Below are 24,573 nucleotides of genomic sequence, written 5' to 3' on the forward strand. Positions count from 1 at the left end.
TTTAAACTATGATATTATAATAAATAATATTATCTTTGTAAATAATGTAAATAAAATTAAATAAATAACAAATATAAATAAATTATAATGTATAAATATAATACAAAATAAAATAAAATTAAATTATATTAAATTATTTTTATACAAATATCTATAGTTATAATTATTATTATAATTATATGTATTATTATTATTTATAATATATATTTATAATTGCATTGTAGAATTCTATAATATTTTTATATAATAATTAGATATTTATAAAATTTTTTTTAGAATTATAATATATATTATGTTTAAAAATTTAAATTAATAATATTTCAATTATAAGTTGCGAAAAGTATAAAATTTAATTATTTTATTATAGATTTATTTTTATATTTTTTTTATTATTCGTATCTTTTAGTAATTCTACTAATCGTCAATAGATGGTAGCACAATTGCATTTGACAGTTCCAAACAATATTTACTTTTAAAAATCTTATTTTTATTAATTTTATTGTCCAATGAGTAATTAAGATTTAAAAATGAAGCTAATTCAATAATTTTTCTTTAAAACTTTTACAATTAAATAAATTTTCAATATTAATATATTAGAATGAAATAGTTCAATTGCTAATTGATGTATTTCCATATAACTGTTTCTAAGAACAGCCATTTTTTTCAAAAGATGATGCAATCAATGACACATCGACCATATTGCTAATCATTTTTTAAATCATAAAATTATTTACCGCTATTTTTAGAAAAAAATCAAATTGTAAGATGAAATGTCATCGAAATCAGTTCTACTTTTACAATAAGTCAAAACTGTCGAAACAGTTCCCATCGGACTATAGCCTATCGGATGTTAAGCGAAAGCCGCCAGCTGGGAGTGCTATTTTGAACGAAATACAGTGTTGCCAAATCGCGAGGCAAGTAAGTTCAAACACGTGCCCTGTGTTTTGCTCTTGGAAAGAGATAACTGCGTTACCTGACAAAACAGAATGTTTGCTTTTCACTTCATTCAATGTAAAATTTTTCGCTTATCTTAATAAAAAATACAAATTTGAAATGGAAATTTGTCACTATTTAACAATCAACTTCATATAGCTTTGATTATATTTTAGAAACACGTGTCACACTATTCGAACATTAAAACATGCGAATATTCAAACGAAGAGGGAAACTTAAATCTGAGAATAAAATATTGCATGCTCCAATAAGTTTCTTATATACTACTTAATTTCACTCCAATTTAATTTATTTATATAAAAATTCTAATAATAAGATGATTTAAAAAACATTTATGTTACAAATATAATTTATATAAAATTATAATTTCTTATTTTCAAAAGAATTTTTCAAAGCCATGCCCAAGAGTCTCCAGCTGGACAAGAAAGTTCAGGTTCGATGGAGAAAATGTGGCAACGTAGCAACTGCGTGAGCCGAGATGCGCGGCATGAATAGCACCGACGTTGATGGGCCGACCCGTTGTCGACGGCTGGAGGGGAAAGGAATAGGGTAAAAGTTTCCACGATGGTAGGGATGGACAGGAAACGATGAAACGGAAGGGGGATGCGATACATTCTGCATGTGGTGGTCGTCGGTGAGAGTAATATAACCGAGGTAATGTTACCCAGTTGCTGTTTACGGAGAGTTTTTGGAAATTTCATAAGCACATCTAGTTTCCCGGTTAAATTTGAAGCGCGGCAAATCAAATTGTCCAATCATAATAATCGAACTATTACACGTTAGCTATACATCGACTAACATATGCTTCATGAAAATCAAACTAATGAGAACAACTATGATGGAAATACATATACACATATGAAATATTTTGTAAATTATCGAACTTGTAGATAATAATATCGTTAATGCTTTCACGTAGACATTCTGCGCGCGAATCAATTTAAATTCCATTTTGAATTTCACAATATAAAATGTTGATAATATTTATTATACAATGTAATTATTATATAATATAACAATAATTTGAACGAATAGTTAATTCTTACATAATCTGACTAGAGGTTAAAAAAATATCTTTAACGGTTAAAAAAAGATATACATATACATGAATTGTATTGTTTGAAAATTTTTAGTTTAAAGATTCTTGAGAAACGTCGGACATAGTGCGGCGTATTGGTGACGGTGAAATCGTAGAGGGGACGACCCCTCTTGCCCTACTCCGCTGTGCGCAACGTCATTGTGCTGTGTGGGGCCATGATTGTTGGAGTGTGTGTGCGTCCCTCGAGCTACGCGCAGACCTGCCCAGTAAATACGAGGTTTCCGTTCTCTGTGCGTGTTGAAAGAGTGCGTAGTAAAGGAAGAAAAGTCTTGTCTCATCGGCATCCTGGATCACCGGCGTGTCCATCATGCCGTTGAGTATTGGGGTTAACTTAAGAGTGACCGGACACTGTAATCAGGGCGGTCGTAAGTACATGGAGGACATGTTCAGCGTGGCTTTTCAATCGACACCGGATGACAAAGATTTGGAATATGCCTTCTTCGGAATATTCGATGGCCATGGTGGCGGCGAAGCAGCTACTTTTGCCAAAGAACATCTAATGAATGTTATTGTAAAACAGAAGAATTTTTGGAGTGATCGTGACGAGGATGTACTTCGAGCCATCAAAGACGGATATGTGAACACGCACTATGCGATGTGGCGGGAGCTTGGTAAAAATCTTATTTTCCTGTTTATTTCGTTATTTTTACTATTTTATTTGTTTCTAGTAAAATTTAAATACATTCTGAATGTATTCATCCAAAAACTCAGTATATTTAGTATTTTTTTAATAACTTCTCTCATTGTCCCGCGTATTTCCCCCACCACCTGTGCCTGATTAGGTTAGAATTTAGGTTATGTAATCTGAGCTAACCTGAAAATTTGAATTCGAAGAAAAAGTAGTTGAAAGAAAATATTCAATTTGTTTGATATTTCTATTATCAATTTGTCTATTATGAAACAAAGAATTGTAAAATGTGATTTATTGTAAAATTCTCGAACATATATGTTAATGTTAATTTATATTTTTATGACAGATAAATGGCCAAGAACCGCATCCGGATTACCATCTACGGCTGGGACTACGGCTAGCATAGCCTTCATTCGTAAAGGAAAGATTTATTTAGGCCATGTAGGAGATTCTGCCATAATATTGGGATACCAAGTAGATGGTGATCCTCAATGGCGAGCCGAAGCTTTAACCAAGGATCATAAGCCAGAAAGTGGACCAGAAATGATGAGAATACGTGAATCTGGTGGTAAAGTTGTTAGTAAATCTGGAGTTCCAAGAGTTGTATGGAACAGACCTCGTATAGGACATAAAGGACCAGTTCGAAGATCAACTCATATAGATGAAATTCCTTTTCTTGCTGTTGCTAGATCATTAGGTATATTGTTGAAATTGTATATTGTATTGAAATATTAAGAAAAAATTCATATTAATATGCAAAATATATAATTATCGATCTTATATTTTTTAGGTGATCTTTGGAGTTATAATTCTGAATTAAACACATTTGTTGTATCTCCAGAACCAGATGTTAAAGTAGTTGCAATTGATGTTGAATCACATCGTTGTCTTATTTTTGGAACAGATGGTTTATGGAATATGTTAACACCTCAAACTGCAGTAGCTATAGTTCAAGCCGCAGATAGACATAACGAAAAACATCTAATTGCTTCTCAACAAACATGTAATGGGGTATGTTTAAATTAATTTATATAAAATATTGCAAATAAATGCAAAAAATATATATTCCTAATTGCTATTTTATATATAACAGCAAACTGATAATGTTCAACTATGGATAAATCCTTCAAAAAGTTTAGTAGATAGAGCATTAGAAAAATGGTCATCAAAAAGATTACGTGCAGATAATACAAGTGTAGTTACATTGATGTTAGATCCACCAGGTCCATCTCGTAGTGAGGTATGTATTGTTGTTAATAATTAAAAGTATTTCCATTTTTCATATAAATCGTTATAAAAAATAAAAATTGCAAGAAAATATTGCTCATTTTTGTCATAATATTAATCAAAGAAATTTAAAGCTTTCTGGTTTTTTTTTAAAGGTTCTATTGAGTCAGAAAGAATGTCTTGTGATGCATCATACGATCCATACACCTACACCTGTACCTGTTGAAACTCCAGAGAGATTGAATTATAATCCAGTCTTTTTGAGTATACCAAGACCTTCTCCCATGATAAATCATAATGATCTTAAAGGATCAGATTTCTCAGATCAAATTCAAGAAAATAAAAAGGAATCGAATGTAGAAAATATTTTACTTGTAGAAAAAGTAGAAGAAAATCAAAATCAAGTAGATGAAAAGCACATGTCTATTCAGAAAACTTTTGTAGATGAAAATATTCAAGCTATAGAAACATCATCCAATAAAGTATTAGAAAGAAGTATAGAAGTAAATAATCTTGAATCTGAAACAATTCCAGTAGAAAAAATCGAAAATATCGAAGAACAAACAAAAACAACAAAACAGGAACATGATGTGCTGATTCATGATCTATTAATTTCACAAAATTCATCTGAAATAGAAAATAAAAACGATCCTAACGTTTCAAATGTGATTCACCAAAGTGCATTTTCTAATGATTGTAATGGTACACATTCTTCTGCAGTTGTTAACAACATAGAAAATAATGAAACTATTTCGGAAAATACTGCTTGTAGAGAAAATGAAATAAAAACTAACATATTGAATGGATCACGTCATAAACAATCAACAGTGTTTTCTACATCAAGAAAAGAAGTCCGAAGCAGAAGAAGAAGACACAGTTTAAATACACATTCGCGTAACACTCTCATGGATACGGGTTCTCTAGAAACAAAAACATATGTAAATTCTAGACTTAAATCGCGTAGTACAAAAGTGTCTGTGACAAATAACATGGTAGAGGAAGGTGTGAAAAACTCGGCAAATAAAACGAGCAGTAGTGCTATTGGTAAACGAAGACATAGTGCAATATCTCAGAGTGTAATTAACACGGTCGAAGAATCATGTATATTACAAGAACCATGCGTTAAAAGGAGAACGCGCTCAGAGGATCGTCCAAATCCGGTCGATGAGAATGATCCAGCAAATCAAGCCACGAAAGATGCGAGTGGTAATTTAAGTTGGACTACCACAGAATCCAATATTACTCGTTCTACAGCTGGTGCTACCACTGTACCTGTACAGGAAAGACTGTCTTCGCTAAATAACTTCCAAAGAAATTTGGGAAAGAAAGCTACACCGGTGAAGACTATTAGAAGACCATCTATTAAAGGTCTGTTAAAACAGTTGTGGGCTGCTAGTCTCAGTGCAAGAGAGTGGGATCAGGGGAGAAGTAATCGATCAAATAATTGTAACGAGCGGAGGATAAATCGAACTATGTCTATTATAGGTTCTTCGGATAATACCACCGTACCGCAACGTTGGCTCAGGTTGGTTTTCTTATTGCTTAATTTTTTTATCACATGTAACAAGTTCATATTTACACGTGATATTTTTGCAACTTCTTACTTGATTAATTGATTATGTTTTCTTCTTTTTTATTTTCAGGTCGGATACTATTGCGGCGACACCTGTAAAAACACTACGCTCACGTAATGTAGATATAACTGGTCACACGATATCTGCACAATTAGTACATCAGTATGGCATAGTAAAGCAAAGTCGACTTTCTTTGCCAAGTAAATTGAAACAGTCCAATAATAATGGATTTCTACAATCGAGTAGAGTAAGGTCTTCGTCTTTAACATCTAGTATAAAACAAGCTAGCAGTAATAATGGAAATGGAGCTTGTTCTACGATTAATCCTACCAACACGGGATGTAACTCTAGTTCCGGAATGGCTAAAAGAGTTAAATCACCATATAACCCGAGTGCTAGATCATTAAGCACGCGATCTCGCATTAAACGCCTTGGAAAATGAGATAGGGTAATGTATATTAATTATATTACTTGTTACATTAAACAGGGTATTTTTTACCCTGATCAAATTTTTATTTACTTCGCTTTTCATATTCATGAAAAGATACTAGTTGAAAGAAAAGCTATTCTCGTATTATTGCATTTTATCTTGAAGCTTAAAGATAATGTAGATAAGCTCAATTGACTCAATTTTCCAAACATCTTGTCGGGATTAGATTTGCATTTTATGGACCAATCAATTTACGTAACAAAAAATTATCAATTTCCGTTGTTTCCTATTTTAGTTCTAACTTCTTCTTACAATTTTCTTACTAGTAAGTAATAAATAATCACACGTATTACACGAAGATACTATTGTAAATAAAGCAATAGTTTGTTATCAATAAAGTAGTATCTTAAACTTCCACGGCACACTACGGGTGAAAAGTCGATCATATTTTTCATATTTGCATATTTTCACGCATTGAAGAATATCAATAATGTAGATATTCATTGAATAATGTAATAACGTGTTTTTTCGTGTTTCATTCTCGAGAAAGGAATATAACAGAAATAAAATTGCATGCTTATTTTCCGATTGTAGATAATTGAAAATCGTGATGATCTTATTGTTATTCATGTATAATTTCCCAAATGTAACAGTATCCTTTTATCACCGTACAACGCATATTTTTTGATTGAAAAGTTAATATTATTTATTTCGTTTTTCAAGTATGATTAAAATATTTCTCTTTCTCAAATAACAAATCACGATATTAATTTTATCAATTGTTTCATTTGAATCTGATTTTGTCATCAGAAAACTAAATACATTTTTATCACTTTTCACTTTCTTAAAAGTCAGTTTGACTATATGTATAAGTAATATTGAAAGACTTCTTTTATTTTTTATGCTTTCTAATATCTGACTAGCTTATGAAGCGTTAATTATAAGAGAAGAAGTTTAAAATTAAAAAAAAAAGAAGTACATGAACATATGTATAAAATATGTGAGCATGAAAAGCGTAAAAAAAAAAAAAAAAAAAAAAAACAGAGAATGACTGTACCGACAGAGTGTGTATGTGATTTGTAGAAATTATTTCGAACAATTCCTCAACTTGTTCGGACGATGCGATTTTTTAATCGATTTAATAGTATTATTAAATCGGTTAAAAAAACTACATCGTCTGAATGAGTTGTAAAAGTTACAGTCTTCTAAGAAGGAATGATTTTTAAACGGATTAACAAGTCGTTAAAGAGAAAATATGACTTGTTAGAATTAAAAATTAAAATATCTAGTACGTAGGTACGTAATCATCTGCTTTGGCCGAGTGAGTAGCTGTTCAAAATTCATTCGACATAAAAAAAAAAAAAAATGAATATAGTCGTTAAATTTTGATATTTAACTTTATACAATGATAGCACAAAGTCGTAAGAAAGTCTTTTGATACATAAAAGATTCACAAATATTTCAATGCAATTTTATTCACTATTGTAAGCGTTCAAACACGATAGAATTTTGAATAGCAACCACTTTGGCACGAAGTGATACAGAAAATGACTGTCTATTATGCGATACAAAATTTAGATTATATTTAGAGTAATTTAAGAAAAGAAGTGATTTAATGAGCGAATGAAGTAAATTTCATTTGTTTATAGATGTTCAATAATGTAAATCATTGAAGCAGTAAACTTAATACAAATGTTCCATATAATTTTGTGCATAAATTCTTAAATAGGAACATATTCTATTAAAAGTTTTGTTTTTGTGTATTTGTTGAGAATGTAATTTTGAATTTTGTGGTACTATTTTAAGATAATTTGAAATTTGTGGATAGTCAACGAAGCGTACTTTAGAAATTTAGTTTGAAAGTTTAGTTGAGTATGTGAATATGAAAAAATAAATTATAAATTGATTAGAACGAGACAAGTAAATTCTCGTCTATGTGTTACAATCTTATTTAAATGATACGATGATTGTTGACGATTTTTGTTAAGAAATATTTAAAAATATAATCAAGTTATTTTTAGGGTAATTTTTAATCAACTTTTATAGTTGGATTTTTTTCTCTATATATAAATAATATTGTAATAAGAGAATTTACTGTGTCCAAATTATCTGAATTATCTATGTAAAAATTATTTAGCCAGATAAAAATAGAGGAAAAAGAAAAGCCTGATTATATGTTGAAAAAGTTTATGTTTATATAAATTTATCAATATTTTTATATTTTTATGTTTCATTATAGACAGTGCAGAGAAACATAATTATATCAAAGAGCTGAGAAGGATATGATAAAGAAAAGAAAATAATGACACGTGCCTACAATAGTTACCATTTAAATGTGTATATATATATGTATAAAGTGTATTCATATATATCATGGACCAAGAAGAAAATAATTTTTCATTGATTTACTGGAGATACGAGTACCAAATAAGATATATATATATATATATATATGTATATATATATGTATATATATATGTATGTATGTATGTATATATATACATGAAGTAGGAAAAGGGTCAAATATATAAATATGAATGGACCTTAAACTATTTCTTCTTGGTGCATGCAATACAAGTAGCACTGTGTATACATATAAATATATATAACTATGTATGTAAATATATATAAAGACGCATATATATACATACATATGTAAAATAAAAACACGTATATTTGAAAGTCATCTACATACGTGTAGATATAATTAAAAACAAATAAGATATAGATGATTGTGCTCATAGAAAATAAAAAAACATTTTTGCTAGTGTTTATTTATATACATGAAGAATTATAATATACATAAAAATAAAAAATACGAAATAAAGAAATGGACGTGGAAAAGAAGTCCGTCTGGTTGCGCTTGTAGATTTAACATTCGTTACATAGATGATAAATTAAAAAAAAAAAAAAATCTAAGTATTTTCTGAGAGTTCAAATAAATGGAAACAGAAATAAGATTTAATAGGATAATGGAAATGTATAGTGAACGAAAATTTATAGCTGGTTTATCTCAGGTTAAGTATAGGTTGAAGGAGGCGAACTCGAACAAATGTGTGATCACGTTTCAAATCTGTATATTTTAATTAAATAAACTGAAATATACAAATGTTTTTAGCAAATGTTTTCTTTACGAATACCAGCATAAGCTCTCATTGTGCAGTGCCTAAAAACTTAATCGCAATAATTATCAAATTGTATGAAAAAAATATATTATCTAAGAAAATATTTTAAAAATAGCAATTCTATCATATTAAAAATTAAATTAATTCATTATTTTTATTTTGTTATAGATATTTTGACTTTGAAATAATGCAGAATTATTGATTAAAATAAAATTTAAAAAACTGTGGAACTGAAATGCAAAATGGGATATTACAAAAATCACTTAAACGGTTGTTATATTTCTATGCTGTTATTTGAAAAAATACAATTTTACATATATACAGCGACAGTTAAGTTGAATTTTTCTTTTTTATCTCATTTCATATGTATAATTTATAGGCATTTGCACAAATATAATTAGCTCACATACACGTATTTTTAAAGATATAATACTAATATATATATCATACATAATAATGTACATGCTAAATATTAATTTAACTTATATACCAATAATAAATACTTTCTTTTTCTTTTAAACCATCACTTTTACAAATATTAGATAAATTTTGAATAAAGTATTAGTGATGGATTACAATGTAAATAGAATTACGATAACTGACAGAATATAATTCGTTAGAAGAATTGTCATACATGCTTGTATAGTTTAATTTTTAACACAAAATGTTTTATTAAGTTACGCATTTTTATCTTATTCTTTTTTTTTTTTTTTTATTAAACTCATAGATAGAATAAAATATCCAAAATTTATAAAAGTTATCTGTAATTATACGTGTGATATAATACTGAAAATACTATAAATCTAAAATTTATATTATTACACATTATTTTTTTTTTTTTTTTAATATCAAATTTCGATTATTTTAATTTTTTTTATAATAGTAATTATTTAATTACATAATAATTTCGAATTGTATTTATGTTAAAATGTGAAAACAAATTTTTAATAATAATAAAAAAACATTATTTATTTTATTATTTAATAGTTATTTAAATTTTAAATTTTTTAAATACTTGATAAATGATTAATGAAATTTTTTATCAAATTAAATGAAATTTTAATTCAGATATAATACATTGTTTTATGTATGTATAACACCGTAATAACACAAGAAATTTTTATCATTTGCTCTTAATATTTGTAATATGTGCAATTTTATTTTTTTATCATTATATAATATTTTTGCAGCCAGTCACTCTTTCATATTAAAGTATTTATTTGAAAAATATCAATTTAATAATAATAATCAACTTTTTAAAAATCGAAATAACAAGCAAAACATTCAAAAAAAGAAAAAATATTTACCTTTTAATATTTTTTTTTAAAAAAAATTCTTTTTTAGAAAGCATATTATAAATTTTATTTATTTAATGAATTCATTATCCTGTATGCTCATAATAATAAAATAAATTTCAAAGCATTACAAATCATTTAAAAATATCTTACTAAAGAAAAAAAGGAAATGAATTACACTTTAGAGAATTTTAAAAAATATAAAATTGTATTTTAACCTCTGTCTTTCGATTCTTTACAAATTAACAATTAAAAAAATATTAAAATACTAATTATCGCAAGATATAATTATAAATATGTTTAATACATTATTTTAATATTCGTAATATCTAGAGAAAATATTTATGGAAAGTGTAATTCATTTCTTTCTTTTTTATAGCAATAAATTTTTTAAAGATTTTTTTATACTGTGAAATTCGTGTATATTACGATTATTTACAATAATTGAATCGGTATTTTAGCGTGCTTCAGTTCAAACACACGCACACGCATACGTATTAAAAGACAAATACGATAAGGCACAGAATACATATTATTATTTACGAACAATCATTATATGTGATTGTACAGCCCCGATAAATAAAAAAAAGGCATAAAAATTAAATTAATAAATAAAATTGATTAATTTTCTAGCGTGAAAGATTTAAATATTTGTATATTTTAATTATTGAAACATAATTATTAAAATAGTAATTTAATTTGTATTCTAAGATTAATCATAAAAAGATACCAGTCTCTCATTTTCCCTAATGATTCATCTCAAATCTATTTGAAATATTTTTCATTACATTCATTTATTTCTGGAATTTTATTATCATATGAAAAATCATATATATACACATTTAGCCTTTTTTAGATTATTCGGGGCGATAATAAAAAAAGTAAATATATATACTTGGTAACAGTGTAATATGTGTGTGCATTGTGTATGTGTCACACGCCATTAAGCGTATTCACATTAAAAAATTATTTATTTTTTTAAAGAACAAGTTATTATTATGATGGAAAATCTGTAAATTTTATTTACACTTACTTAAAAAGACTTAATTTATTAATTAATGAAAATACTCTTAACAACGTCGAATATTAGCATCTCTCACTCATTCACTGTCATAGTCAATTGTTTTTGATATCATTATAACAAAAATTCATACATAATTGCACAATCTGATTAAAATTTTTATTCCTAATTATTTTTTATTATTTATTTAAAGAAAATATCCTTTTTTTATGTTATACATGACATTTAGATGGTTAAATAGAAATATTACATTAAGCAATGGCATTTTTCTTTGCTGGCTTTGCATGATGCTTAAATAAAATAAAAAATTGAAATACTACTTTGTTTAATATAAATAAGTAATTAAAGTATTTTCTCAAATTTTTTGATTATCGAAAATAGCAGAATTAAATATAGATATATTTTTATCTAATTCATAAAATATTATAATTTATTATCATTTATTATCATCTATAGAGTTTGAAAAATAAAATATTAAAAATATACATAAATTTGGACGCGTCAAACATCTCATACGCCTCTTATTTTAGAATTTCGAATTCCCATTTAATGACTAATCGTGTAAAAGTAGTATGAGTTACATTATACTTATGTACTTACACTTAAACATATATAGATATTTACATTTTCCTTTTATACATAATTTAAGACATTTATAAAGATGAAGTTTTAAATCTCGAATAATGACACATGAAATAGCAATTGCATAAGAATTCTCGCATACTTTGCCTTTCTTTTTTAACATATTCCACATGCATAATTCTCTCCAGTAATTATCAAGTAAAAGTATTAGCATATAATGTATAATTATTAAATAGATTTCATGGAAAATAAAATACATCAAATTATTACCTGTATAAATGAAATCTATTATACGGAACTTATTTTTTATCTTTTTCATTTTTAGCCATGATACAAAGAATGTTTAATAATAAATCCTAGATAAGCTGATTTTACATGCGAAATCGAATAAAAAATAAAGAATAACAATGCTCATTTAAATGAAATTAAAAATTCTTGAATTGAGCAACCTTTTGTTAGTATTTATATTTTTTTATTAATACTAAAAATGATTAATTATTATTAATTACTATTATCTGTACATTTGTATGTTTATTATTTTCTGCAATTAAAAGTATAATGAAAGAATATGTTAAAGGTAAAATGAAAATTTGCACCATAATATTTTATGGTATATGTATAAGTTTAATTTTTTTTAAGAAAAATAGAAATTGATATAAAAAAAATTGTATTCTATATTTTCGATTCGATTTTTTACATGTATAATTATATGATTTTTTTTTAATGTTTATTGTAGAATACCCTATCTATATGGTACATAATACATTGTGTTTTTATTTTAGTGACAAACAAGAATGTAATGTTTCATTGTGATTGCTGTAATTAATATCTGATATTGGAAGCACCAATTCATTTTTAATAGACATAGAAGAAAGATATACAAAGAAAGATTAATATATTTACTTTAATTGGTTACACTATAATAAAAGAATCATTAAATAACTAATGACTTGACGTTCGAAGATCTTTATGACAAAAATTGCCTAGTAAACTGTTATCAAATGTTTTTCAGTCTTGGGAGAGTAAAATGTTCCTTGATTCGCGAATAGTCGTGTTTGATTCTTTTACCACGGCATTCGTTCGAGAACGAAATTAAATTGTTAAATTTATTTATTACTCGGGCATTTTATATGTTGCTCAAGTATATAATTCATCATTCTTTTTCTTTTCCAAATTTAGTTTAGTATCTTTTTTTCTTTTAATAAGACATTTAACCTTAAAGCATGAAATTATGCTTTAATTATGCTCATGTATATGCACATAAATGCATTAGATTAAAACTTAAAACGTCGAAAAACGTCGACTTCAGTCGTTTGGTTTGCAATAAATTCTACGAAATTCTCTGCACGTTGTGGCAATAAATAATTTTCATAAATACATTTTTTTTTTTTTTACTATAAATTTTTTGGAAAGTTAGGAACCAATAAATGTTCGAGACTAGTTTTAATTCAATTTTGTGAGTTAGAGTTTTGATTTATTAATATATACGTGCATTGCTTGAAATAATAATAATAAAAAAAAATGAAAGGTTTTTTTTTTTCATTTTCCAAACATTATATTCCCTTAATCAACTTGAGCAGTGTACCTTTTTGGCATATTTCTATGACCACAGTCGTTCGCGTTAGATACATTATTGTTTCCTCTTCGGGGAAATCGTAGAATGAGACAAAAATGCACATGTTCACCGACAAATCATTCAGCATTCTTGTAAATGTACAAGTATATACGAGGCACCGTTTTAAAACGCTAATATGTACAATTGTTCGTCCTAACATTCTCAGGTGAAAAATATACGCAACATGATTCTTTTAGAATGAAAACAACTACGTATGATCATTATCACGAAAAGCATTTTCTATATACTACCGATTCTGAATCTCTCGATAAATTGATTCCCATTTTATGTCAGTATTCCCTTTCTTTTCTTTCTATGCTGCCATCACACTTTTGTACTGCAAAGAAGATGAAGAAGTCAGCTTGATGAGAAATGAAGAGGAATTACAGGAACTAACGATCATAGGAGAAGTTTGCTGAAACTTTTGCAAGGTTATCCTTCAGAACCTAACCAACAAACTATTATTTTCGGCACCATTCAATTGGCATCATTTTTAACCGTCGATATTTTCTTAATCGCAATGAACGTTCTTTAAGTTAGTCTCGACACCGAAAATGCTCAGAAATGGCGGATGAACATGATCTCCATGCGTGATTAGACCAAATTTTTGGGCACTGCGAGCGCCATTGATCTTACGCTGAGCTTCAGATATTTCAGGTGTCAAAAATGATTTCAGGTGCTGCCACTTGATCGGAACACACCTGTGGAGCACACGTTGTGCTCGTTTCACTACGGGCTACACGGCACAACCTTTTCGTACCCCATAAAGGATCTTCAATTCTGGAACGATGATCTTTCTTATCAATGCGTTCGTCTTAACTGTCAACATTTCACGGTGAGGGTCCTTCTTGAAGATTTTAATGCCCGGCCGATGGACCAGGAATGCATTGTCCAAGATGAGAAAATCATAATCGAGAACGCACAACGCGTAACCCTGAAACGAAAGTTAAACCGGGTTAATGATACTTTCTTCAGAGAAATCGTATTAGAGAGAATGCTTCATGAATATTGCATGAACACTTTTTTGATTTTTTTTCTTTTTCTTTTTTTTTTCATTTTATATAAAACAAGTCGGAACTTGTTTAAAAAGATTATACTTTTATTTTTTTTTTATTTTTCATTTTTTAAATTACGAATTTTCACATTAATTTTTACTCTCATTAATTATTATTATTATTATTAATAATTATTTAAAAATTATGGATAATAATGACTATTATATATATATTTTTTTTTTTTGCTATTAATTTTTATAATTTTCAAGATTAATCCATATATGTTGGATTTAAACATTTTATATTATTTTTTGCATCACATTATCGATTTTGAAAACAATTTTTGATCGAACAATTTCATTGGAAATTTTGTGACAAAATGAAACTAGGCTGCGATTATCTCAAAACCGGAAATCATCTGCACCTGTGTCATTTTGTCGCTTTTCCCCTCCCAGCTAAGCCTCTCATCGTACAGAGGATCATTATTGGTCCCGATGAAAATCGGCTCCCAGTGAACGAAACTGCCTGTCCTTTTGCCGACATGAAACACGTGAAGATCCTCGGTTTCCGGCGCTTCTTGCCACTCTTTGCTTCGAGGAACGTTGTGACAGCCAGAACACAATTTTTTATGAAAGGGGATAGCCGTACCAGCCTTCAACATTTGAACCTGCAAAAATTATCAATTATTAATTTTGATAAAATGTATGAAATATCTGTACAAAAATCAGCGTATAAACGAATTGTTTTTTTTTTTCGAAGTCTTATTTTTTCCACGAGTCAACAACTATAATAATAATCCAATAAAAATGTATAAACGATTTCAAGAATTTGGAAAGTGATCTTATCGCATAATTGATTGAAAAGAAATTTATCGATTCAAACAGTCTACCGTTGGAATTGAAAAACACGGTATTATGTGTGTGATATGAAAAAAGAAGCAAGAGCATATGTATATGAACATGTCATGATAATGAAATAAGGTTAGTTTTTAAAAAAATGAAATGAAATTGAATAGTGGAAATAGAAATGGCGGAACTGAATTGAATATTTCATAGAAGTGCGGCCAGCGGCCAGCTGCATTTCACAGTGATGCCACTAATTATACGTATCAAGGTCCACGGTCAAAGGAAGCGCCACTGATTAAACGACCCTCGCATTCATACCATTTAACGCATTGTCGGATATTATGCAGCCGTCATTGCGCTCTTTCGTATGCGTTTAATTGCCTTCAAGTTCAGTTTTCAACTTGAATGTCAAATGGAAATGAACTGCTACTTGTGATTTCTAATCTAAATAATACGAAGATTGTTTAATTGAACAATTAAAAAATGTTTCGTTATATATAAATTTCTTTAACTGCCTGTTTCAAAAGAAAAAAATCTTTAATCGATATTTTTCTTTATTTAACTTTTCTTTACTCATTGTCGAGTATCACAGTACATGAATTGAAATCGAATTCCTTATTGAATGCAGCGGTGTTCAACTATGTTCGAATGTCACGGCATAAAGGTTAACACAAAATCGCAGAAAAAATAAAAACAACACTCCATATAAAGATTAAACAATGAATATCTATTAATTTTCTTTCTAATATTTTCTTCAAATCATATTATTAATATTAACTAATAATTCTGTTTTCGATTATCATTTGATTATTGAAAATTGTTTTTATTTCACGAAATAGTAAATAGTAGAGATGGACAAATAAGTAAGGTTGGATTACAATTACGATGTGAAACTAGCTTATATTATACTTATTATATTTACTTATTTGGATTAATTTAGGGATTTATATCGAGAAATTATTATTACAAAATGCGATTAACAAACAATCGATATCTCAACTTACCAAATGTGTTTTATTGTTAGGCGGTTGACTTTTCTCGTCCACCTCAAAGATGGACAGTACAAAAACTTTGGGGTTAGGCTTATAGAGGGCGGGCTGGTCTCTCCTTCTGATCATCTCGAGGAACTTTGCCGGCAAATCTGGGTTCGGATAAAGCTCGATATCACTGGCGAATACATAGAACGTCGGCGCCGATTCACGCGCTATATTACGGCCTACGTTCACAGGGTACAACAGTTTCTTCTCGTTTTTATACATCTTTGAAAGCGTAACGTTCATCCATGGTGGTCCAAGCGTGCAGTTATACGTGTCGGATATAACTTTCTCGGCTGGAGATACCTATTTTAGAACCAGATTGTACCATATAATAATAATAACACTTTGGAAACTGGATACTGTATAGAATAAGCCATCTAAGTCTGGAAAATCAATTATTATTCAAAATGATTCGTTATATCGATTAAAATTGTTTTGAATTGAAAATTAACAACAATATTATAAAAAAACTATGATTTCATATAATTGATTCTCTTTTTTATAGAAATATTAATGTAGAAATAGTAATGAATATTAAAATAAAATAACTTTTTTAGACGGAATTTTTTTTTGTACTTTTTTTAAATGTATCGATCAATCCAGCTTGCCTTTCCCTATAAAAGAGTATTAAATCATTTATACCCACAATATTTCCAGTCTTAAACGACTTAGACTTATATAACATCATAATGTAATTTGTAATTTCAGTGTTATTTTAATCGATACTGATAATAGATATAATAATATTCGGAAAAGAAAATTTTTTTTTCTCACAACCAAAAATGCTTCTCTGTAAAATCTTAACAAGTTTCATCAATGATATTTCACCGCTCAAAGTAAGAAATTAAATTATCGGTCAGATAATTTAATCAGATAGAATAGATATAAAGAGGAACGAATTAAGCAATGGAAGCGAATGGTGGTATTTGGCAAAAGTGAAATGAAACTTACAGACACGCAGCATGAGAAACAAATTGCTAGGAGAAATACTTCCTGCGCTCCTCCGTTCTTTTCTGTGTGGCGAAACTCTGTTATTAATTTCTTATGCGTCACAACGTAACGCCGATATACATGCACGAAATTAATTAGAACACAAAATTATGATTGCGACTCATAGATTCAGAATACTACGCGCACAATAACGATTACACTGTGTGCGAAGATCCTACTTTCAGACTATATAACATCTGTCAGATTATATATGCAGAGCGAATAAACAGCAATTCCCTCCTATCCGTTTTGCTGATTGATTCTATTTTTTTTAATTACCACTTTTCAGAGATCTCGACCCACTTTTTATTCTTTTTTTTTTTTTTTTTTTTTTTTTTTTTTTTTTTTTTAGAATCAAAAGAATAGTCTTTCCTAACTAGAGAATCTAATATTGATCTGATCATTCTTGAAAGATTTCTTCGCTTTGAAATGATGGTATACGCTCGAGAGAAAAGATAGAAAGGAGGATTAAGCCAACTTTCTAAATAGATTTTTTAATTAGAAAATTTCTTTTTTATACGAATTTTCTAATCGAAGAGTCTATGAAAAATGTTCAATTCTTCAAGTTCTTTCTATTCTATAGTTTTTTTTTTTTTTTTAAATTTCGGAGAGATTCTTATTGCCATATGCGTATAGTATCGATAGAAATGTAAAATAACATTAAATTCAAGATAAGGAAAATGGAAATACGAATGAATTAGAATAAAAGAAGAACGAACGAATTGAAGAAGTGTCAAATAAATTAAGAAAAGAAAAAGAAAAAAAAAGAAAAACTTTTTAAATTCACTAATCAAAAGATTTGCGGGAAAGGAAATTTTCCTCTCTTCGAACAATTGAACAAAATTTCCATGAATAAATCATCTAACGTGAATAATTTTTTTAACGAGAATTGAACGAAATGATTAATCGTATTCTCTGCGATTATCTCGTAAAATTTAAATAAAAGATCCTCGTTTTCATTTCTCATGAATGAGAAGATTTCCTGGACCAATTCTTTCGCGAGTATGTCATACGTAATATATACGTGTAGATAAAAAAAAAAAAAATAATATAATGCAATAAATAAATAAAAAGTGCGGAAGAGTAATTAATGTCACGCAATGGAAACGCGAACGAGACTAAAACACGGCCCATTCTACGTACTGGCAGCGTATCAACAAGTGACACGATGATATCGAAATTGTGCGCGGTCAGCAACGTCTTGTGTTTTCGATACGTGAGTGATTTACACATCAAACGTGTCGGGTGAATCTCGTGGATACCTTTAAAAACCAGCCTCACCACCAACATGTTCACAGTTTTCAGAGAAGGATCGCAAGAGCAATCTGAAAAAAAGAAATGTATCTCAACGTTTATTTCACGTTTCTGTTGCTGGGTCTGGCGATAGCTCAAGCTTCACCAACGGAGAAGAAAGAAGAATCAAGGGGAGAAGGATTGAAAGGGGAGGAACCGAAGATCGAACAGACTGGTGAAGACGTGGACAGATCTAAGAAGTCGGTGTTTCCTCACAAGATAACAGGGGTACAACACATTCAGAGAGTCTCGAATAATGTTCAAACCCTGAACATACAGCCGGATGTAAAGTCTACCAATATTCAGTTTCCACAACCTGTTCAAACTGTGAACATTCAAGAACGGCAATCTGCTCAAATCAACATCCAACCAGCAGTTCAAACGCTCAACATTCAAAGGCCGCAATCTGTTCAAACTCTCAACATCCAGCCAGCTTCTCAGACTGTTCAAACTTTGAGCGTTCGGGGCCCACAATCTGTCCAAACTTTGAGCATCCAAAGTCCACAACCCGTTCAAACTCTCAACGTTCAAGGCCCACCGACTGTTCAAACGCTCGGCATCCAACCAAGTTTACAAAGAGTCCAAACTTTGAGCATACAAGCCCCATCACAATCCGTTCAAACTCTCAATATTCAGCCAGGATCCCAAGCAATCTTGAACGTGATTCCACGTGGTCAGACCAGTGCCAATGTGATTGCATTTGGCCCTCATTCATCCAAGACCGTGCAAGTGTTCCAGCAGACGCATCCTGGCTCTCAGACCAACGTGAACATCGTCCAACCTTTGTTGAAAGAGCCAGTAGTGGAGAAGGTCACTCGTGTGGAGAAAATCGTGGAGAATGTTCCAGAAAGTGTGGTTGTTTCAGAGGTGGAGAAGGAGATCGTGACACCAGTTTTCACAGAACAAGTTGTTTATCCTCAATATTCCAGTGTCGTTATCTCAGAACCTGAAACCATGGCTGCCTACATCAAGTATCCTTTCTTCAAGTATGGGAAACCGAAAATCATCTCTACCGTGAAGTCTAAATTGTTGGTTGAACATCCTCAAAAAGTAATGGAAGTCAAGGAACACGCTCTGTTGCATATATAAAGAGTGCTACATAATAACGTAGCAACAGACCTAGTCACCGACAAGAAATGTAAATCAAAATTTTTGACCAATATTAATGCTCGCCTCGATTCAAACATATATTTATTATTTATTTATTTATATTTATTTAATTTTTCCAATAGCTCTTTTAAATTCTCTCAGGAGCAAAATATTTTTGAAATTACACTAATTGATACACTAAATTGATGTTCAAATTAAAACAATAGAATTAATGATATACTGTTGCGAATTTATAACAATTAAATATTTCCGAAATCCTTTCTTCTCTTAACTCTTCGACTCTTCTTTCATAATGTCTTCAAACAGAATTATCAGAGAATATTAAACATGAAAATATTTAGAAAAAAGTAGAAACTTTCAACCTCTTATATATATCCATCCCAACAGACGACATCCTCGACGTTTCTTTATTAATTCGAATATACATCCAAAAGAAAAGAAAAGAAAAAAAGAAGAAAATGAATGTTCCAAGAAGAGAGAAAGAAAAAGAGAGGGGCAATATATCCCTTTACCCACCACTTTTGGCACGTGTTTGCTACTGAAGAATACATGGAAGGTGACCAGCTGGGAGACCAGCGGGCTGCCACAGTTTCTCGAGTACTTGATGGCGTCGAGAGTCGCCGCAAAGTCTGTCCCAGGGGCGTGCATCGCGATCGATATCGGGGCCCTCCATCGTTCCAGCAACGGTTCCAGATTATCCAGAAACGTGTAATCCGCGTGCGTGGTGTACGTCACACTCTCCCAGCACCTCACCCCCATGCTCATAGGCACGTAATTGTAAAGGACCCAGTAATCACCCCGTTGCGCCCTTCTCGGCTCCATCGACTTTTCGTTGCACGGAACGGCCTCCTTTAGGCTCATCGTTGGCTGAATCACCGGCGTGTCACTCTTCACCTTAAGGGCAGGAAACGAACGAATTAATTCAACGGGCCAAACTTCGATCGAAGATTCTGGCTGCGTTTTATTCGATCGGGAAATTTACATTGGATTATTGGGAAGAGAGTCAATTTGGGTCAAGTTTTCACCAAGCATGATGATTCTAGCATAAATAGAGAGAGAGAGAGAGAGAGAGAGAGTAAGATCAAGATTACATATTTATAAAAGAATTTTATGGTAGAATTAGTATAGTTGAACTAATAGCAGGATTAGAACTTGTATTTTTATTGGGGAAAAAAAGACTGTTTTTTTTACGATTCTTTCGTCTAATCGGTTTATTTAATCATTTGGAAATGAAAATTAGATAAAATTGGAGACACGAGATCGAGTCAAGTTGGGCTAAAAAAGGTAAACGTGATAAATTGTTGGCAGGGATTGAATGGAAGAGAAATTTTGATCAACTTCTATCGTTTCCTTGATATAATTGTTCTTAGGGGTAGTTTATGAAGAGATGCTATGGAGAGGGTTGAAAATAATGAGATTAGATCGGGAAGGAAGGTCAGATATCGATGCGGATAGGATTAAAGTGGAAAGTTCCACTTATTGGTTGGAATTATATTCCCTGATTCAATTCTTTCGCATAAATACACGAGAAATAGAAAATATAAAATAAATTAAAATAAGTTTTAATTAAAATTGGAAAGGAAAAAAAATTTTCCTTAACCGTTTTTCGTCAAGTTGAACGAGTTCTCAGAAAAAGAAAATAATATGACTATATATATATATATATATATACATTGGAATAAATATAAATTTTGACGTGTATATGTGTGGCACACTAAATTTTGCGATATCATCAATGTTTCCTGTTGGTTATTATTATTGGATACGTTCGTGGCTAAAAGCTTTTCCTTCAATTTTACACGAGGATCGAAAGAAGCGAGAGAGAAAGAGAGAGAGAGAGATACACGTTGAAGTTCCCCTCTTTAAAATATTGAACTGCACAGCGATTAGAACCGGCCTTCGAGCTCGATTTGGCGCGAATTAATCTCTCTGTACTTCTCTCAGGCTGCGAATTGCTCGACTTGCAAAAAAAAAAAAAAAAAAAAAAGAAATTTAATCTCGCTCGTTCAGCTGACGTATTATTCAGATTTTTGAACTCGAACTTGATACGTGTCATCAAGTCTGGATTAATAATTTTTCTTTCGTCAAAAATTTATTCACCAATTTAAAAGGAATTTTACGAAGAGCTGTAAAAGATGCACGAAAAATTGCGTTCCGCTATTATTTCCGAATTATTCTATTCTGGCTAATGACGTTTTCTCTTTCGCATTTATGATAACAAAAGACGCGTATCACGGATAATGCACATCGTGTGCACAGCGAAAATAACATAAAGTGGATCCAGTTAAGTGGCGAACGAATATTTCAGAGGACTAAAAGCAACGTAGATATGATGCCATAAAAAGGAACACTTTTTTTCTGAAGAGATGAATTGCAAAATTGCAAAAAAAAATTGAATATCGAAAAATATAGCGCGTGAAATATAATAATTTCTCCAAAATTATATCGTTCAATTGTTGTCAAGGTGGTCATGGGCGAATGGCATTAGCAAAATAATAGTTAAAAATCGCTGTATCCATCGCTGTTGTATCGCAGTTCACGAACGTTATCGTGCACGACAATGTAATGCGACAATGCAAAAGCACTTCTGAATCCGACGTGATCTCTCGAGACCCAACTGATCTTATTCAAAGATTAGGATTTTAAACGAGGTCGAGCCACTTTTCGACCAATGGCGGGGAAGCGAATTTCAGACGAGAGTCGATCGTTCCGTCGATGAATACATATTTCCATGATAAAATCTGACGAGATAAGATGGTACAGAGAATTGTACACGATGGACGTTGTGCACAATCCGAGAATCCTTTACTTGCCTCGTACAATGTGTCCCTCCGTTCCTCACATTTCCTCTCCAAAATTTTGTATCTTAAGTCGAACGAACGAAATTTGATGAATACGCCTTTGAAAAAATATATCCTTGATATTTCTCTACTTTATCGACGGGGTTAGGAAGGACAGAAATAAGAAATAATATATACATAACCTCAACTCGACGATTAGATCCAAAAATAATATCGTAATATATCTGTACTGATCTGATCTATCGTTTTATAATATTATGGAATAAAGTGTTTATCCAAACGAAACAAAAATTCGTGGTATTCTTATTAAAATATAAATACAGTGTTTGAATATAATACGAGGCGTAATATAACGTAATAACGAAAGATTTTAAATTATAAAATAGTTTTTCACAATCTGTGCAGTTGTTCCGAAGAAATCTGTGCTCATCGAATACGAACGTTGACGTGGAAGATATTTGATATAAGGTCAGAGTCATCAGAGTGTAAACGGTTGAAATATGCGGTTAAAAAAGAAAGGAGAAAAGAGCGAGATATTTTATTCGTTGATAAAATTTCACAGTTCAACGAGTGAGAAGGAAAAATTAATTAATCCACGCGTAATAACATCATTAAATGGAATATCCAGTTCGAAAATTGGATCAAAGAGAAACGATTCAATTTAAAAATTGGCGAAATAATGATCAGTTCAGATTGAAATTAAAATTAAAATTCGATTTGTTTGATACGTCCTTCGTGATGAATTATTCACAAATTCGATATTTATTTACCTCGAATTATCACCGATCAATTTCACGGATCGATCAACAGTTGTTCACCGATCATTTGTCGAACGTTATTATAATCGATGGGCATAAAGCGTACATAAATCGATCCAAAAACTATTGGAGAAATCTCGTCTCATCGAATTTTTCCATCAAACGATCTGCTCGAATGGACTAATCGTCCAATTTTTTTTTTTTTGTTTTTAGCCGTTTTTCTGTTGGCCTTTCTCTTTTTTTACGTTTGGAATTGCAACGTTCAATCGCACGAACGCTTATCCAATCTGACATAGAAATTTGATTTTCTACCGATTGAAAATTAACAAAAATTAATGATTGAAAAATATTGGATACAATCGTTATAGCAACTTGATCTTTCCGTCTAACTATAGCGGGAAACCTAACCTAACCCAGATCGTATCTCCATACAATAGAATGTCGCCTAAGCCTAAATGGATCGTGAAATAATTTCCAATTATTTTAATACCAACTATTTAGATAGCCTATGAATTGAAAATAGTCGCTACTTGAATAATTTTTTCCTCATTTTCAATTTTCTGTTTTTTTCGATTATTATGGATCGAAATTTAACCTCCTACTTTTGAAATAATTAAAATGTTTAAATCTAATTTTTTTTCTCTCAAATACATAAATTTGCAATATAATAAAATAAAAACTGAATTTTTTTATATTGCGCCATTTTACGCAATTAAGGAATTGTTGCTAGGTAAAAAAGAAAAAAAAAATTAAGGAGTGCAAAGGGTTAACTAGTCAACGGAATAAAATTATTTCGATAATTCATCGAACGTAACGATAAATGGCAAATAATCGTAACTACAATAAAACAGCTACGAAAATAAAACGAAAAATCGTTCGAGCATATTTTTAATAATCGCTCAAAGCGATTTCATCATCCGGAAATTTTTAATCAACTTAACCCTTTGCGCTCGTAATTATGTTTAAAAAGGTTACCAATCAACTCGGAATTATTTTTCACATTACAAGTTTTAATAGAAAAAAAATGTGAAAAATACACAAATTTTTATCCGCATCTCGACCCCTTGATCAATAAAAATCTATATATAATATACGTATCTATATATATATATTGATTTTTCAAAATTTTTAGAAAACAAATAAAACCAACCTCTAAATTAAGAAAGAACACGTAGGACACATAAACGTTCC

General features: G+C 30.1%; 3 protein-coding genes across 5 annotated transcripts in view; 2 read left to right on the plus strand and 1 right to left on the minus strand.

Annotated features, from left to right (window-relative positions):
• Positions 1-1,929: 1,929 nt before the first annotated feature.
• On the plus strand, positions 1,930-15,301 carry Pp2C1 (protein phosphatase 2C). Of its 3 annotated transcripts, none has more exons than XM_086906195.1 (7): positions 1,930-2,664; positions 3,031-3,381; positions 3,475-3,695; positions 3,778-3,924; positions 4,067-5,436; positions 5,555-5,933; positions 14,230-15,301. In XM_086906195.1, the coding sequence occupies exons 1-6, from the start codon at positions 2,361-2,363 to the stop codon at positions 5,925-5,927; spliced, it is 2,766 nt and encodes a 921-aa protein (XP_086762321.1). In that variant the 5' UTR covers positions 1,930-2,360; the 3' UTR covers positions 5,928-5,933; positions 14,230-15,301. The 3 variants fall into 3 exon arrangements, with proteins under 3 accessions (XP_086762321.1, XP_086762322.1, XP_012342663.1); XM_086906196.1 differs by lacking the exon at positions 14,230-15,301 and adding an exon at positions 9,209-10,260; XM_012487209.3 differs by lacking the exon at positions 14,230-15,301 and having other exon boundaries at positions 5,555-9,028.
• Positions 11,369-24,573, minus strand: part of LOC100872130 (beta-1,4-glucuronyltransferase 1) — a 52,276-nt gene continuing 39,071 nt past the window's right edge. The window contains exons 3-6 of the mRNA XM_012487210.3: positions 20,340-20,717; positions 16,398-16,733; positions 14,973-15,215; positions 11,369-14,487 (exon numbers count right to left, since the gene is read on the minus strand). Of these exons, the coding sequence (XP_012342664.2) occupies positions 14,290-14,487; positions 14,973-15,215; positions 16,398-16,733; positions 20,340-20,717 (1,155 nt within the window). The 3' untranslated portion in view covers positions 11,369-14,289. The remainder of the gene's footprint in view (positions 14,488-14,972; positions 15,216-16,397; positions 16,734-20,339; positions 20,718-24,573) is intronic.
• On the plus strand, positions 18,756-20,207 carry LOC116414465 (uncharacterized). Its single transcript, XM_086906197.1, has one exon. The coding sequence runs from the start codon at positions 18,759-18,761 to the stop codon at positions 19,800-19,802; it is 1,044 nt and encodes a 347-aa protein (XP_086762323.1). The 5' UTR covers positions 18,756-18,758; the 3' UTR covers positions 19,803-20,207.

This window comes from Apis florea, unplaced genomic scaffold (assembly GCF_048593485.1).
Source record: "Apis florea isolate Af1SG1 unplaced genomic scaffold, ASM4859348v1 contig_2492_pilon, whole genome shotgun sequence".
Lineage (NCBI taxonomy): Eukaryota > Metazoa > Arthropoda > Insecta > Hymenoptera > Apidae > Apis > Apis florea.